The 16,259-nt window shown below is 64.9% G+C and overlaps 3 protein-coding genes across 4 annotated transcripts; all 3 read right to left on the reverse strand.

The window, feature by feature from the left end:
- Window positions 1-2,280: 2,280 nt before the first annotated feature.
- On the reverse strand, window positions 2,281-7,492 carry LOC101923058 (ras-related protein Rab-11A-like). The gene is made up of 5 exons (XM_005236422.3): window positions 7,410-7,492; window positions 3,739-3,934; window positions 3,449-3,642; window positions 3,282-3,362; window positions 2,281-3,025 (listed from the first exon to the last, which is right to left on the reverse strand). The coding sequence occupies exons 1-5, from the start codon at window positions 7,447-7,449 to the stop codon at window positions 2,886-2,888; spliced, it is 651 nt and encodes a 216-aa protein (XP_005236479.1). The 5' UTR covers window positions 7,450-7,492; the 3' UTR covers window positions 2,281-2,885.
- Window positions 7,493-8,787: 1,295 nt separating this feature from the next.
- Window positions 8,788-12,564, reverse strand: RAB25 (RAB25, member RAS oncogene family). 2 transcript variants are annotated; one of them, XM_005236386.4, is made up of 5 exons: window positions 12,032-12,563; window positions 10,943-11,138; window positions 10,634-10,827; window positions 10,397-10,477; window positions 8,788-9,614 (listed from the first exon to the last, which is right to left on the reverse strand). In XM_005236386.4, the coding sequence occupies exons 1-5, from the start codon at window positions 12,069-12,071 to the stop codon at window positions 9,484-9,486; spliced, it is 642 nt and encodes a 213-aa protein (XP_005236443.1). In that variant the 5' UTR covers window positions 12,072-12,563; the 3' UTR covers window positions 8,788-9,483. The 2 variants fall into 2 exon arrangements, with proteins under 2 accessions (XP_005236443.1, XP_055647765.1); XM_055791790.1 differs by lacking the exon at window positions 8,788-9,614 and adding an exon at window positions 9,638-10,068 and having other exon boundaries at window positions 12,032-12,564.
- Window positions 12,565-12,736: 172 nt separating this feature from the next.
- LAMTOR2 (late endosomal/lysosomal adaptor, MAPK and MTOR activator 2) lies at window positions 12,737-15,374 on the reverse strand. The gene is made up of 4 exons (XM_055791807.1): window positions 15,249-15,374; window positions 13,475-13,637; window positions 13,276-13,365; window positions 12,737-12,989 (listed from the first exon to the last, which is right to left on the reverse strand). Exons 1-4 carry the CDS (start codon window positions 15,314-15,316, stop codon window positions 12,933-12,935), a joined length of 378 nt encoding a protein of 125 aa, XP_055647782.1. The 5' UTR covers window positions 15,317-15,374; the 3' UTR covers window positions 12,737-12,932.
- Between the last annotated feature and the right edge of the window lie 885 nt (window positions 15,375-16,259).

Here is a 16,259-nt window from a genome sequence, read left to right on the forward strand (position 1 = left end):
CCCTTCATGGCTTTTTGCTTGACCGCTACCACCTTCGCTTTCTCTCGTCCTCGCTCCAAAACGCTGTACAAGTTTGTGTGTATCCGCTTTCCCCACGGATCCGGGCGCTGTCGGGATTCCCAACCTCGCGCTGAGCCAGCCAGCCACAGAGTTGCCCGGTTTTATCCTGGCCATCCTGACTGTGTGGCCCTTCCATTGAAAATCCATTCCCTATTATGTTGTATTTCCTTTTTTATTTCTTTTTTTTTTTTTTTTGGTCGTCGTCCCCCCCCCCCTTTTTTTTTTTTCTTTTAACGTCATAGGAAACCTGTAGTCGGGATTGTTACTATTGGAAACCGATCACATGTTCCATCCAGGTATTTTTCATCTCTCCGGCGTTAACGCAAAAATAAAAGCCTGAGAGAGAGATATAACCGAACATAGAAGTAGAGTTAGGCTCGTTGTCTGAGTTTTGAGGCATATAGTATAAGGGGAGAAGGAAAAAAAATTAAAATAAAATAAAAAATTAAAATAATGATGTTGCACAACTTGTAGAAAACAAAGAAGGGAAAGGGTTAATGTATTAAATGTGCTAAATTACATTAAGAACTTAATTTTATTAAAGTATTATTACTTAAGAAACTTGGTGGCTGCTCTTGGTTTCTATCTGTTCACGCTTTAGGAGGGGGGTCCGGGAGCGGTGGTGGGGAACGGGACCCCCAGCCAGCCCATGACCCCCTTCTGCCCCCTCCTCCACGGGTCCCTCATCAAGCCACGGGCTTAATTACACTCAGCCCCCCTGTGCCAGCTGCCCTTCCCCGTGTCCCGGGTCCGTGAGCCCTGTGTGCAATCCCGTGCCTGGCTTCACCCTTCCCGCTGCTTCATTCCTGCACAAATCGTAGAAATGCGTAGAAAACCTGGACCAAGCCTGGACCAAACCCAAGCTGCCAAGCCTGAAAGCATCTCCACGGGCCTAAATGAGCTCATCATCCCGCGTGTGCGTGCCAGCACCTGGCAGGATGGCAGGACCGATGGCAGCGAGCCCCAAGGGACCTTTGGCTCAACGCTGTGCAGTGCCAGGGGCACCATCCTGCCCCCGCACAGCACCCACCTCTCCCGGCGGCAGGGCTGACATCACCCCTTGGCACCGCGTTTCGGTGTGGGCAGATGGTGGTGCGGGAGGGGGTGATGCTGGGCAGCTTTGCCTCTGCCAGCTGGTCCGGCTGGGTCAGGTAATAACTGTCACTCACCTGGGGACACTGTCACTCACCTGAGGACACCCTCCAGCCACAGGGACCGGGGATGTGGCCAAGGATGGGTCCGGCTGGCCCAGGGGTGATGCTGCCTCTGGGATGCAGCAGTGCCGTGGTGCGCAGACACGCTGCACCAGGGTAGCTGGAGCCAAGGCTATGATGCTGCCAGGGCTGGGGTGGTTGGGGGGTGGGGTGGGGGTGGTGGTTGGGGGCGGGGAGGGGGCAACCTCAAGCCCAGGGGGGCCAGCACCCCCACGGCGCAGCCATCTCAGCACCCCCTGTGCAGGATCCAACCCACCCCTCAGAGCCTGAATTTCAAGGTCTCCCCTGCAGCCGCCCAGCAAGACACCCCCTCACCCAGGGGTCACACCTCCCTCCCCACCCCCTCCTCCCCCTCCCCCCTCACGCCCTTCATCACTTGGGGTGCTGCCCAGCACCCGAGCTGGCCTCGAGGAAGGACCCTGGGCAGAGAGAGAGAGCGCGCGCTTCCAGCAGCACCTTTATTTGGGGAATTTTTGCTCAAATTCCTGTTTCCTGGATAAATTGGTCCCCAAGGCAAGACCCTGGCCCAGATCCTGCCGGCGCAGCCCCTGGGTGGGCTGGGGTGACCCGGGGCAGCCATGGAGAGACAGAGACCCCCACCCCGCTGTGATGGGGGACACACTCCCAGCACTGGGGTCAATAGGGACAGGCTTTCCCAAGCGCACACACCCACCTTGATTGACACCTGCCAATCACCCCCGACAGCAGCACTGGGCTCAGCCCCGTTTATCCCAGCCCTTTGGGCAACTGGGAGGAGTGGGCCACTGTCACCCAGTAGGTGCAGCAGATGCTCCATCTAGTGGCAGCCGTGTCCCCAAAGCTGGCCCACCAGTGACAAAACCACGAGTGGGGCAGGTTCCAGACTCCTTGCAGCCCCCAGCCCAGGGACCCCCTGCGCTGGTACCAGCCAGGTGCATGCAGGGATCACATGCCCCACCCTCAGCATCACATCCCTGCCCCCACCAAAGCCCCAGCACCCCCCTTGTCCCCTTCCTGGGGGCTCCCCCAAAGGATGTGTCCCCCCACATCCCTGCTCCAAACCCCTGCGCGGTCCCTCCAAGCAGGAGTGGGGGGAATCACCCCACACACACCCCAGGTGCCCCAGCAGCACCCAGAGGTGCACCCAACCCTGGGTGCTGCTGGAGTGGGTGCGACTGTCTGCGTTACTGCTTCACCAGGCACAAAAAAAGGTGCAGCCAGTGTGTGTGTGTGTGTGTGTCCCACCCTGCCCCGAAGGGCTGCACCCAGGGGTGCCACAGAAACGTGGCACCAAACAAGGGAGTCACACTGTTTGGACACGCAGTGATTGGACCTTCAGGGCTGGAAGAAGCATGGACACGAGGGGATGGCATGTCTCGAACCACGGGGAGAGAGGAGAGAGACCCCGCTGCTTCCCTACCCCCTGCCCCATTTCAGTAGGTCCTACACAAACACAAGGAGAGCAGCGCGATGGCGCACACAGGAGCGCCCATGCAGAAGCAGCCACCAGCTCGCCCTGTTCTTGGAAGGGGGGGTGGGGGGTGGGGGCTGCAGCGAGCACAGGTAGAGGGTGAGAAACATGATGCTGGGGGGTGGGGTGGGGGGTGTCAGGGTGGGGGCACCCCGGGGGGCTCAGATGTTCTGGCAGCAGGGTGCCTGCCTGCCCTCCTGCTGCGTGGGCAGCACGCGGATGGGCTCGATGGTCGTGGTGGGGCCAAATTCTGACTCCGGCTGCCCGGTGATCTGCCTCTGTGACACGATGCGGTAGATTTCTGCCAGGAAAGAAAGAAGAGAAGGAGAAAAAAAGAAAAATTATTTAAGTATATATTTCGGGGGGGGGGGGGGGGGACACAGAACGGGGGGGGGCTTGCCCTCTCCCAAAACACACAGCTCAAGGGGTGTAAATGCCTTTATCTCCCCACCCAGGGGAGCAGGACCCTGGGATGCACAACCAGGGTCCCCAGCAGGACCCAGTATCCAAAACCATCCCCATCCCTTCCCACCCCGTCCTTCCTGGTTGCCCCTTACCCGAAAGGATGTTGTGGAAAGCTGTCTCCACGTTGGTGGAGTCCAGAGCCGATGTCTCGAGGAAGGACAGCCCGTTCTTCTCTGCAAGGACAGGGCGAGCTCAGGCAGGTGCCACCAGCCAAAGCCACCCTGGGGTGGGATGGGACAGGGCAGGATGGAGGAGATACCTGCAAAGCTCCTGGCCTCATCGGTGGGCACAGCCCGCAGGTGCCGCAGGTCGCTCTTGTTGCCCACCAACATGATGACGATGTTGGCATCGGCGTGGTCCTGCAGCTCCTTCAGCCAGCGCTCGGCGTTCTCGTACGTCAGGTACTTGGCGATGTCGTAGACAAGCAGAGCTCCCACCGCCCCTCGGTAATACCTGGGGGACATTGAGTTGGGGGGGGGGTGGGGGGTGGGTGTCACAGCAGGGCTCTGGGTGAGGGACATGGCGGGGGGGGGGGGCAAGGAAACTCACGCTGAGGTGATGGCCCGGTACCGCTCCTGCCCTGCCGTGTCCCAGATCTGAGCCTTCACCGTCTTGTTGTCCACCTGGATGCTCCTTGTGGCGAACTCCACGCCGATGGTGCTCTTGCTCTCCAGGTTGAACTCGTTGCGGGTGAAGCGGGACAGCAAGTTGCTCTTCCCCACCCCAGAGTCCCCGATGAGCACAACTAGAGGGGGGGGGGGGGTTGTCACAAGCACAGCGTCAGCCCCCCCCAGACACCCAGCAAAGGCATTTGCCTCCTGCAGTACCCACCAGCCCAGCAAACCCCCTCCCCAACAGCCCCCACCGCATGCAGGGCCAGGGGTTGAAGCCACACTTGGGGACAGGGACCAGCAGCCTCCCCTCATCCTGGCAGCACCGCCACTACCTGTGAAGACCCCTCGAGAAAATTCCTGCCATCTCCTGGGAGCTGCCGTGGGTTTCCACCCCAGCACCGGGGATGGGGGGGGCACCACAGGCACCTGTGCACACAAATCGGGCAAAAAAACCAGAGCCAGGACCTGTGCGGAGCCAGCCAGGCTGGAGGTGCTGAGCAGGATTTGGTCTTCTCTCTCCAGCCCAGCGCCAACCCCAAGGGCACACACACAAGAGGAGTTAGAGGCTTGGGCTCAAAAGCATCATCCTCCTCCTCCTGCTGGTCCGCAGGAGGTCCCTGGGTGTGGGCTAGTTCAGTGCACTTTCTACTTGCCCCAGACTGGAATGGTTCCTGTAAAATCTGGTGCAACAGGCTCTGGGGAGGCTTTATCACCCGGCTCCCCTATCAAGTTTGTTGAGTTTATGACTCAACCGGCTTTGATTTTTTTCAAAAAAAATATTTTTTTTTTTCTTTTTTACATTCCCTTGCTGCCAGTTCTGTTCGTACTCCAGGTGCCCTCAAGTGCAGCCTGCTCCACTTCGCCCACCCTCCCGGGAGTGAGCTTGGGGGACACATCCCCCCCACCAGGGCCAGACAACAGCAGGGCCGAGATCCCAACCATCCAGCCACCACCCTGGGGAGAAAGATGGCTCCGCGGGGGGGAGGGGGGGCAACACCACCAGCAAGGGGCCCCCGGCCATGGCACGCCACCGTGCCCCCCCCCCCCCCCCCCCCAGGGCTGCACAGCACCCTGTGTTTGGCAGCAAGATGCATCTACGTTCCTGCAAGGCTCAGCAGCCACCAGCTTCCAAGATGTTGCTCCACACCCTGGGTGACCCCTACCCCATCAGCTCCCCCTGGGAGGGACCTGGCTCCCTTCCCCCTCGCCAAACCCCTGGTGGGAAGTGGCACCGCTCCGAGAAGCCCAATAGCCTGCGGAGCAACTCCTCGTGACCACCAAAGGCAGCTGGAAGGCACTGGAGCGTTGCTGGCCATCCCATTATCAAGGGTGGCTAGCAAGATGGAAGGGTGGCTCCTCCAATGGAGGCCTGGGACAGTCTGGGCTATCCTGGACAAACCGGTAGGAAAATGCAGGCCAGTGACGAGGCGGGCTCGTTAACGCTCACCGAGCCTCATTAATGCTCACCGAGCATCGCCGCCTTGGTCGGGGCTTGGCGTTTAATCAACGGGAAGTTGCTACTTCCCCCGGCTCAACCGCCGCATCGCCAGTCCCGGCCGTACCGGGGTCCCTGGTCCCCAGCACCTCCGCAACCCAGGGGTGGGACGGCAGCGCAGCTGGGAAGCAGCACTAAGTACAGCCAGGGGAAACTGAGGCACGAGCATGCCGTGTTGCATCGCAAAAAAAAAAAAAATATATTAAAATCTCGGTACAGGAAAGCTGTAGGAAAGCAAACTGGGGGAGGGAGGAAGGGGGAGAGCCAGCCCGCGGTGGCACACTGGCCTCGCGCAGCCCCCCACGGCCATCGCACCATGCCAGGGAGGCGGCAGGGGTCCAGCAGCATGCACGAGGGTGCCCCAGAGTGGGGGGGGGCAGCTCAGCCCCATCCCCCTGAGCTTGAAGGGGGGGAGGGATTGGAGCAGCATCCTCCACCCCACGCACAAAACCACCTGCCACCCCGAACACGCAGCGGGAGCTGTTTAAAGTGGGGAGTGGGCATCGCGCAAGCCGTGGTGCGACATCCCTGCCGCATCCCATCCCACCCCAGCGAGGGGGCTGGGAACAGCCTGGGGCTCCGCACAGGGGCCCTGAGGAAGGGTCCGAGAAGCAGCCATGCCCAGGGCCATTTCACGTCCACCCCAAGCCCCTCCAGCAGCATCCAGGGCTTTCCCGTGAGCACAGCTGGAATTTGCCACCCGCTTTGCAGGAGAAGGCAGCTGACGCTCCCATCCCCGTGGAAATCGGGATAAAGTGGCTTCGGGTGCTGAGCATCTCCCATTTCTCAGGGGCAGAAACTGGTCCCAGCAGAGCCAAGCCCAAGGAACACTGGCCCAGCTCTGTGTCCCTAAACCCTTCATCCCGCTCGGACTTCGCTCCTGCTTCGGGAGGGATGAGCAGACCTCGCGTTCCAACCCAAGGACTCCAGAGACCTCCGGGTGACCAAGGAGGGGGGACGCAGAGCCCAGCACGGCAGCCCTGGCTCCTGTGGGATGACAGGGAAGGGACGGGCACAGGGGAGGACACCGTGCCGGGGCCACCTCGGAGCAGGGCGAGAAGAGAAGGATGCGCTGGCACCCAGCACCTCGCTCCCAGACTGTCCCTCCTCGCCACGTCCCAGAATAACTCCAGGGAGGAGGATTTTAGGAGCCAGGGGAGGTGTGCGAGGAGCCGGGGGCTCCCAACAGGTCGGTGGCTGGAATTACTCAGGGCTGCGGAGGGAGGATGGCTCACGGTGAGCTCAATCCAGGGGTTTTTTTTGGGTTGGGTTTTTTTGTTGTTGTTGTTGTTTTTCCAGGTATTTTTTTCCCCCCCCAGGTATTTCCCAGGAAGCTGCGATGCTGCCCCGCTGTCCCCTCACTTCCCCCAGCTGTGGCACAAGGCGGGGGGGGGGGGGGAAGAGCTGCTGATGGCAGGGCTACCCGGCATGGTGGCAACTGGGATGGCGATGCTCCGAGGGGATACTGGGCCAGGAAAACCGACGTCACATTTCCAAGGGCCCATCCCCATCGCCTTGGCGCAGCGGAGAGGTCACCAGCGCCGGGAAGGACAATGCCGGAGCGCTGGATCCTTTCCCTTAACCGCAGCCAAGCCACAGCGCAGCTCTTCCTTTCGGGATCGCTCCCTCAGCCCCCAGAACTGGCATCTTCACCCCCCCACGCCACGCAGAGGAGACCACCCAAACCCACTCAGAGGGGCTCTGGGGCCAGCACAGCACCCTCAGCACCGCACGGAGCAGCTCCCACCGCTGCCCCCCCCCCCCCGACACCCAGCACCCTGCCACGGCCACCCCTGCCCCGGGTGCTGCCCCCAGCTGAGGGCTCCAGCCTCTTCCCACAGCATTAACGAGCTGCTTTAATTAGCACCGGGACCACAAACAGCCGCTCACACCCAGCGGCCGCAGACCCTCGGACCACCGCAGCTTTTTAACTCCACCCTGAGACCCAGCATCACCGACACCCACCACCAGCACCCCAACATCCCCCCCCCAGGTCCCCAGCACTGGGGGCTCCAGTTACACCCCAGTACAAGCCCAAATCCAGCTTCCAGCTCCATCCCCAGGGAGCTGCAGGGAGGGAGCTGAGGCTGTGCACAGCTCATCACACCCACCTTTGAAGAGGTAGTCGTATTCCTCGTCCTTGCCCCGCATCTCGCCCAGCACCACAGCCCTGCTCCTACTGGGCAAACTGGGATTTCCGGGCCTTATCCAGCCTTGGCAGGGGCTGTCCCTTGTGCACCCATTGGTGGCCACAGCCCTTCCTCCCCTGCACCCATTGGTGGCCGGGGCTGCTCGTCACTCCAGGTGTGCTCACCTGGGCCAGGTGAGGCGGAGCAGGCATGCAGCAGGGGTTGCCAGGGCTCAGCACCCTGCTCAGCACCACTTGCCTGAGGGCTCTGGGCCTCCTTACACCTCCCCATCCCCGGTGTCCTCACACAAAGCGCTGTGTAGCAGCAGGGAAAGGTCACAGCCACGCATGCCACTGACCGGGATGGCCACGGTCACGGCCACGGTCACGGCCACGGTCACGGCCATGGTCACGCTTTCGGTGCAGAATCATTGACATGAAATGGGAGCTGGGCTGACGCATCTTGCAAGTGCCCAGAAGTAAGGGGGATGTGGGGCACCCAGCACCAGTTCGCCCACTGCCAAGGGGGGGGTCGGGAACTGGCTGAGGCCAAGGCAGGGTCTGGGCTGATAAACCACCACCCGCTGCCCCCATAAGTCACTGAGGGGGTGGGGATGCGACTGGGAAAGGCTGTGTGGGGAGGGGGGTGCGGGGGACCGTGGCATCAGGCTGGGAGGGGGCACAGGGGGACCATGGCATCAGGGTGGGGGGACACAGGGGGACCGTGGCACCAGCGTGGGATGGGGTGCAGGGGGACCATGCAATAGGGCTGGGGGGGCACAGGGGGACCATGGCACCGGGGTGGGGGGGGGCACAGGGGGACCATGGCACCGGGGTGGGATGGGGCGCAGGGGGACCATGTCATTGGGCCGGGAGGAGGCACGGGGGGACCATGGCATCGGGGTGGGGGACACAGGGGGACCATGGCGTCAGGCTGGGGGGGGGCACAGGGGGGACTGTGGCACCAGCGTGGGATGGGGTGCAGGGGGACCATGGCATCAGCAGGGGGGCACAGGGGGACCATGACATGGGACTGGGGAGGCACAGGGGAATCATGGCATCGGGGGGGCGGGGCACAGGGGGACCATGGTATCAGGGTGGGATGGGGTGCAGGGGGGCCATGGCATCAGGAGGTGGGGGCACAGGGGGGGAACGGCATCGGGGAGGGGGGGGGGGCACAGGGGGACCACGGCATCAGGGTGGGATGGGGTGCAGGGGGGCCATGGCATTGGGCTGGGGGGGCACGGGGGGGCCATGGCATTGGGCTGAGCTGCTTGGGCAGCCACAATCTCTGGCATGCCATGGAGGTGGGGACGAGGGGATGGGAAAACAAACACACAGGAATTCCAGCTCAGCCAAGCTGCGTTTCACAAGTCCTTTAATGATTGCGTCACCCCCGCGCTGGACACGGAGCTGCTCCCAGGCCCCTCGGTACCCGGCTCTGCACTGAGCTCCATCCCACCATGCAGGCACAAGGGACCTTTGCTAGGTCCTGCCATCACGCTTGTCCCACGCCTGCGCTGGGGACAGAGGTGTGCCAAGGGCTGAGCGCTGCCAAGGGCTTGGGATGACCCCAGAGCAGCCCCCGGTGGGGATGGAGACCTGTGGGGACAGCCACGTCCCCAACGCGTGGCGCAGGGTGAACCCACAGGAGCAATTCCAGGGCCAGACGCAAGCGGAGAGGCTCCGGTCACTGCCACGGTCCTGGCCAGAACCTCCCGGCTCCTTCTCCCGCGATGCCTCGGGTGTCTCCGTGCCCTGGGGGTCCGGAGGGGCTGGGAGGTCCATGCGTGACGGTGGCGAAGCTCATCAGAACCGAAGCAGACAGAGAAGAGCTGCCGGCACTGGTGCTTCTCACCGGTGATGGCAGGATTTGGCCCCTGTCCGGGCTGCAGGTCCCCACTGCACCAGGACAGGTGTGACACCGTGTGGCACCGCAGGCTGGGTGACACCTGTGCCGGTGGCCAGACCAGTCTGCACCGAGGCAGAGCTCTACGCCACTGGCACGTCCCAGGGCTGCGGGGGTCCCCGGGGGCTTCCCGGGGTGCCCGGCCGGCTCAGAGGGCCACGCAGCATGGGCGCTTCTCCATCGCCGCTGGGGCCGTGCTCTCCACGCTCTCGTTGGCCAGTGCCACCAGGTTGCTTTGGCTGCTCCTCTGCTTCTGTTTCTGCACTTTGTGGAAGATCTCTGCAAAACAAGAGGTGCCGGGGGGGGGGGGGGGGCGGGGGGCTGCGTGTCAGCTGAGGGTCCCCCAGGGAAGCTTCGAGCCTGCAGCCCCCGTTGCTCGCCCTTTGGGCCACTGCTTGCCACGCCGGTGGCCCTCCTTCCCCTTTATGCGGCAGAGGGGATGGGTTGAGGGTGCCAAGGGAGCAGATCTCCCCAAGTTGCATCCCTGCGGTGCCTGGGGAACACCCTGCGCTGAGGCAATTTCCTCTTGCCCAACCTGGGATTAATGCTTCACCCCACGCTGGTGCTGGCAGCTCGCCGGGCCGGCCTGGCTTGGCACGCTCCGGCACGGCACGGCACGGCACACCTCGCTGCGCTCCTGCCCTGCCGCTGCTGGCTGCCATTCCTGGAGAGGTGCTCCCGGCTGAGCATCACCTCCTGCCATCCATGTCCCCCCAGCCGGTTCAGCAGGGTGCTGGAGACATTGAGTCAGGAGCCCAGGACAACAGGAAGGGGGAGTGGGGATTACAGGGGAGGGGGGGAGAGGGAGCCCCCGAGGGCTTTGGGGATGCCCAGGGGCTGTGAGAACAAAGCCAGGGGTGCGGAGAGCGAAACACCCCGGCAGGAAAGGCCAGAAACCAAACCAGCCAGAAAAACAAGAGGGAACCAGCCCCAAGGAGCTCACATGGAGCAGGGCAGAGTGAAGCGCACGCACCCTCTGCCCAGCCCCCTGTCCCCGCTAAGGGACCCCGCGGTGCCCTGATCCCCAGGACCCTGGTGCATGACGGCACCGGTGCACGTACCCTTCAGGATGGTCTCGAACGCCTGCTCGACATTGGTGGAGTCCAGCGCCGAGGTCTCGACGAAGAGCAGCCCGTTGTTGTCTGCAATGAGAGGAGACCCCCCACCCCCGCACCGATGCAGCCCCCCGCTCCAGTTCGGACCCTCTTTCGAGGTGTCCAGGTGCCGGCATAGGTGCGGGTCCTGGCTCTTGAGGAGGGTGCCAAGCCCCAGCACCACAGCAGGATGCCAGCCTGTACCTGCAAACATTTTCGCCTCCTCCATGGGCACCTCCCGAGCCTGTGCCAGGTCGGTCTTGTTCCCCACCAGCATGACGACGATGCTGGCCTCAGCGTGGTCGTACAGCTCCTTCAGCCAGCGGTCCACCACGTTATACGTCTGGTGCTTGGTGATGTCAAAGACAACCAGGGCACCCACAGCTCCCCGGTAATACCTACGGGAGAACCCCACCGTCACCCCCGTCCCCCAGCATCCTCACCCGTGGGGCTCAGCTGTGAGGGCATCACCACCCGGGGCAGAGCCCTGGTTTTGGGTAGCCCCAGCCTTACGCAGAGGTGATGGCGCGGTATCGCTCCAGCCCGGCCGTGTCCCAGATCTGAGCCTTCACCACAGCATCTCCCACCAGGATGGTGCGGGTGGAGAACTCCACGCCGATGGTGGTGCGGCTGTCGTGGTTGAACTCGTTGCGGGTGAAGCGGGAGAGCAGGTTGGTTTTGCCTACCCCGGACTCCCCGATCAGGACGACTGTGGAAGGGAAAAAAGCCCACCGGAGTCGTTGGGGAGGGGCGAGGGCTGCTCCAAGACCCTCTACGGTAATTAAATATTCCTTCCCAACCCGAGCCAGACCACCCAGCAGCTCCTCGCCTCGGTGCACGGGCACCCCTTGTCACCTGGTGACCCCAGACCTGGGCAAGCACATGGGTCTGATACCCACCACGGTCACACCTTCAGCAAACGGGGGTCCTGGCCCCACACCATGAGCTCACAGCCCCTCGAGTGCGACTGAGCCACCCCAGCTGCCCAGGGGGTCGTGGCTACCAGGCTGTGGGCAGCAGGACACGCTGGCAACCCCCTGGTCACCCCACTTGGGTGGGCACCCTGAGCTGGTGGCACACCGGAGCCACTCCACCTCCACGTGCCCAACGGGAGCACCAAGGTCCAGCAGGATCTGGCCGGTAGCACCCACAGGACGCCGGGGTCCTGTGCCCCAGGAGCTCAAGCTGGGGGGGTACGAGGCTGTGCCCCTGTTTCTCCAGCCCAGGGTTGACCCCTGTGTCCTCAGCTTGTGCCACCACAGGTCACCGCAGCAGAATGACTTCCAAACGCCCGCCGCTCTCGGGGGTTAATGGGCTCTCACCGCATTTATGCCTCGCACCCTCTGTGCCAACAGCTTGCCTGCGGTCCCACGTGGTGGGCCTGGGTCTCCCTGTGCCATTTCCAGCCCTGACCTCGCTGCCACCAGCCCCGGGGTCACGGCCGGCGCCTGCTCCCCAGTCCCCTGACCCTGGCAGGCATCCAAGCCGCGGGGACGGCCAACAACATCCCAGTTCCCTCCCCGCAGCCCCCAGCCTCCTGCTCCATCCCTTTTGGGGAAGGGGCAGGGGGGACTCGGGAATCCCCCCGAGCTCAGGACTCACCCTTGAAGACAAAATTATAATCCTCCTCGGCGCTGCCCATGCTGCCCTGGCTGCCACCCTTGCTGGCGCTGCCGTCGCTTGGCTTCCTCCTTCCCGCTGCAGAGCCTCGAGCAGGCGGCACGGGGTGGGACGGGCTCCGGGAGGCACCGAGGGGGCAAAGTTTCCTCCGGGGAGGGGGAGGGGGGGGGGGGGAAGCAAGTGGGGTCTGGGGGTGCAAGCAGGGTGTGGGGGGGGCTAGAGGGGTCCGGGAGAGAGACGGCAAGGCCAGCGGGGTTGGCGTCGCGGCGGGGCTGGTTGACTCAAGGGGTGGGACCGGGTGTCGCGGCGCAGGTTGGGCAGGTAGTGTCACCCCTGGGACCGTCACGGGGTGGCCGGAGGTGGAGCCGGGGCCTGATCCTGGCAGCTGGGGGTGGCGGAGGCAGCGGCGCGGGGCAGGCTGGGGCAGCGGGGGCCAGGAGCTGAGCCCCCAGCTCCAATGCGTTACCCCGCCTCTGCTGCCATCGTGTGAAAGCTGGGCAAAGCGGGGCAGGGACGCAACCCCCGCTGCCCCCCCCCCCGCCCCCGCCCCCCCAGGGTGCAGGGGGCTCAGCACCACACTGACACAAGCCCCTGGCAGCGCTGGTTGACCCCAAAGCACTGCCCAGGGCACCCCAGTGCCTGCGCTACCCCCCCAGCTCCTTGGATTCACAAGAGACACACAGCACGGAACCATCACACGCATTTTTATTCCCCCGCCCCTGCATCTCTTATACTCCCTCCACTTGATTTTTATCAAGGCCACACCAAAGCAGGACCAAGCTCCGGGATGCCCGTGAGGCTGCTCAGCACCACCCCCCAGCACCACCAGTGAGGGCATGGAAGCAAACAGCCTTTGCACCTCCAAGCCCCTGAAGCGCCGTGCTCAGGATGCGGCCACTTGCGTGAGCGGCTCCTCCAGGTACTGGACCAGCGCCTGTGCCTGCGAGCGGAGAGCGGCGTCAAGGGGGGATGTGAGGTGGACCCCCCCCCAACCCATGCGCACCACCCGTGGGTTTATTTTAATTTATATTTAATTTTTAGGGCATTAAAAAGGTGTGGGGCAGTGCGTGGGGCTGGCACGGGGGACAGTGGAGGCAAGGAGCAAAAATGCATCCCAGGCGCAGCAGCTTCCTCCACCACTCCCATCCTCATCCTCCTTTTCCCAAGTGGGACGCAGCCTGGACCCCCTCCCCGCCCCAGCACCTCCCCCCCCCCCCCAGCATTACCTTGGCCTTCAGCATCCCAAATCCCACCGTCTCCTTGGCGTACATGCAGAGCAGCAGGTTGGCCACCCGCGTGATGGCCACACGTCCCTCCTGCCCCGGGGGAGAAACAGCACCCATCGCACCCCTAGCTCGGCAGGGACCCCCAGCAGGGTCCCAGGGGACCCTCTGGGAGGGGGGGGCAGCCCCCAGCCCCACGTACCATGCAGTCCATGAGGATGAACTTGAGGTTGTCCTCATTGAATGCCTGGTGGCCGTTCTTGTCGTAGGCCACCCAGATGTTGCTGGCGATGGCTGCGGTGACCCTGGCATCGGTGTCCCCGTAGCCCGAGTAGGCGAGCAAGGACCCCTCATTGTTCAGGAGCCTGGAAATGGGGGGGGGGGGGGGCCCAAATTGGTGCTTCTACACGTAGCGGGGCAGCAGACACCACTGTGGTGCCAGGGGGCAGAGCAAACCGCCCCCCCCCCCACCCGGCGCCAGCACAGGGCACCCCAGGTTTGCAGGGGGCTCTGGCAGGGGGTGAGGGGTGCAGGGTGGTGGGGGTCCGCAGTGGCTGCGGCTGGTGCAGAATGGGCAGCAGCCCGGTGGGCACGCATGGTGCACCCTGCATGGCCCTGGCACCGTGCACGGCCCAGCACCACGGATCATGCACCGTGCACAGGCCCAGCACCACGCGCCGTGTACAGACCCAGCACCATGTGTCGTGCACGGCCCAGCACCATGCACTGTGCACAACCCAGCGCACCATGCATGACCCAGGACCGTGCACGGTGCCAGCACCATGCACGGCCCCAGCACTGTACATCATTTACCATGCACAGCACCAGCGCCATGCACCGTGCACAGCTCCAGCACCACACACTGTGCATGGCCCAGCACCACGCACCAGACACTGTACACAGCCCCAGCACCACATGCCGTGCGCTGCCCAGCACCATGCATGGCCCAGCAACCATGCACTGCCCAGCACCGTGCACAGGACCAGCACCGTGCACAGGACCAGCACCGTGCACTCCCCAGCACCGTGCACAGGCCCAGCACCGTGCACTCCCCAGCACCGTGCACTCCCCAGCACCGTGCACAGGCCCAGCACCGTGCACAGGCCCAGCACCGTGCACAGGCCCAGCACCGTGCACTCCCCAGCACCGTGCACAGGCCCAGCACCGTGCACAGGCCCAGCACCGTGCACTGCCCAGCACCGTGCACAGGCCCAGCACCGTGCACAGGCCCAGCACCGTGCACTGCCCAGCACCGTGCACTGCCCAGCACCGTGCACAGGCCCAGCACCGTGCACAGGCCCAGCACCGTGCACTGCCCAGCACCGTGCACAGGCCCAGCACCGTGCACAGGCCCAGCACCGTGCACAGGCCCAGCACCGTGCACTCCCCAGCACCGTGCACAGGCCCAGCACCGTGCACAGGCCCAGCACCGTGCACTGCCCAGCACCGTGCACAGGCCCAGCACCGTGCACAGGCCCAGCACCGTGCACAGGCCCAGCACCGTGCACTGCCCAGCACCGTGCACAGGCCCAGCACCGTGCACAGGCCCAGCACCGTGCACTGCCCAGCACCGTGCACAGGCCCAGCACCGTGCACTGCCCAGCACCGTGCACAGGCCCAGCACCGTGCACAGGCCCAGCACCGTGCACAGGCCCAGCACCGTGCACTGCCCAGCACCGTGCACAGGCCCAGCACCGTGCACAGGCCCAGCACCGTGCACTGCCCAGCACCGTGCACAGGCCCAGCACCGTGCACTCCCCAGCACCGTGCACTCCCCAGCACCGTGCACAGGCCCAGCACCGTGCACAGGCCCGACCCCACGCACCACGCACAGCCCCACGCACGGCCCAGCACCGTGCACGGCCCCCGCAGGACCCCCCCGGTGGGGCCCTGGCAGGGCCGGGGGCAGGAACCTGTCCCCCCCGGCTGCTCCCCGCACCGGGCAGGATCATGCCCCCGCCCCCGCCCCTACTCACAGGGTGCTCTGGACCCCGCCGGTGTTGGCCTGGCTCAGCACCTGCGTGAGGGCCTTGGGGCGCAGCATGGCGGCGGGGGGCGGGGGCCGCGCGGGGCATGCCGGGACGTGTAGTCCCCGCCCGCCCCGCGCGCCCGCCCCGCCCCTCGGGGGACCCCCCGGGTGCCGCCCGCCAGCTCGGGGGGCGGGGGGTCCCCTCGGGGTGCCCTGGGGTGTGTCCCCCCCGAGGGGCCGTGGGGTGAAGCCACCACGGGCGGCGAGGGGGCGCAGGGCAGGGCTGGGATGGGCCGGACACCCCCAAACCCCCAGGCAGACCCCCCCGGCCGGACACCCAAGCCCCCCGAGGGGAACGCCCAACCCCCCAGCCAGCCGTCACCCCCCCGGTGGGACCCCCAACACCCCGGCGAGACACCCCGAAACCCCCAGCTAGACCCCCCACCCCCACCCCGCTCGGACCCCCAAACCCCGCAGCCAGCCCCATCCTCCCCCGCTCCCCACCTGGACCCCCAAACCCCCCAGCCAACCTCCCCCCGGCGGGACCCCCAAAACCCCCCAGCCAGCCCCCTCCCCCCCCGGACCCCCAAATCCCCAGCCAGCCCCCCGCGCCCCCCCCCTCTCCCGGACCCCCAAACCCCCGGTCACGGTGCGGGGGGCTGGTTGCCCAGTGAAGGGGGGGTACATGGGGGGTGGGGGTGCGGGACGGACACGGCTAATGGGGGGTGCAGGGGGGATCCGGCTAATGGGGGGAGGGCAGGATGGGTCCTGCCAATGGGGGGGTGCAGGAGGCATCTGGTTAATGGGGGGGAGGGCAGGATGGGTCCGGCTAATGGGGGGGTGCGGGAGGGATCTGGCTACTGGGGGGGGGGACACAGGACGGATCCGGCTAAGGGGGCTCTGCCGGAGCCCGGGGGTGTGGGCAGTTGCCCCCTCTTTGCCCCGCCCCGCCCCCGTCCCGCCGCGGTGCAACTCCCCGCCGGGCCGCCAGGGGGCGGTAACCCCGGCGCCGGGGGTC

This window comes from Falco peregrinus, chromosome 19, assembly GCF_023634155.1.
Source record: "Falco peregrinus isolate bFalPer1 chromosome 19, bFalPer1.pri, whole genome shotgun sequence".
NCBI lineage: Eukaryota > Metazoa > Chordata > Aves > Falconiformes > Falconidae > Falco > Falco peregrinus.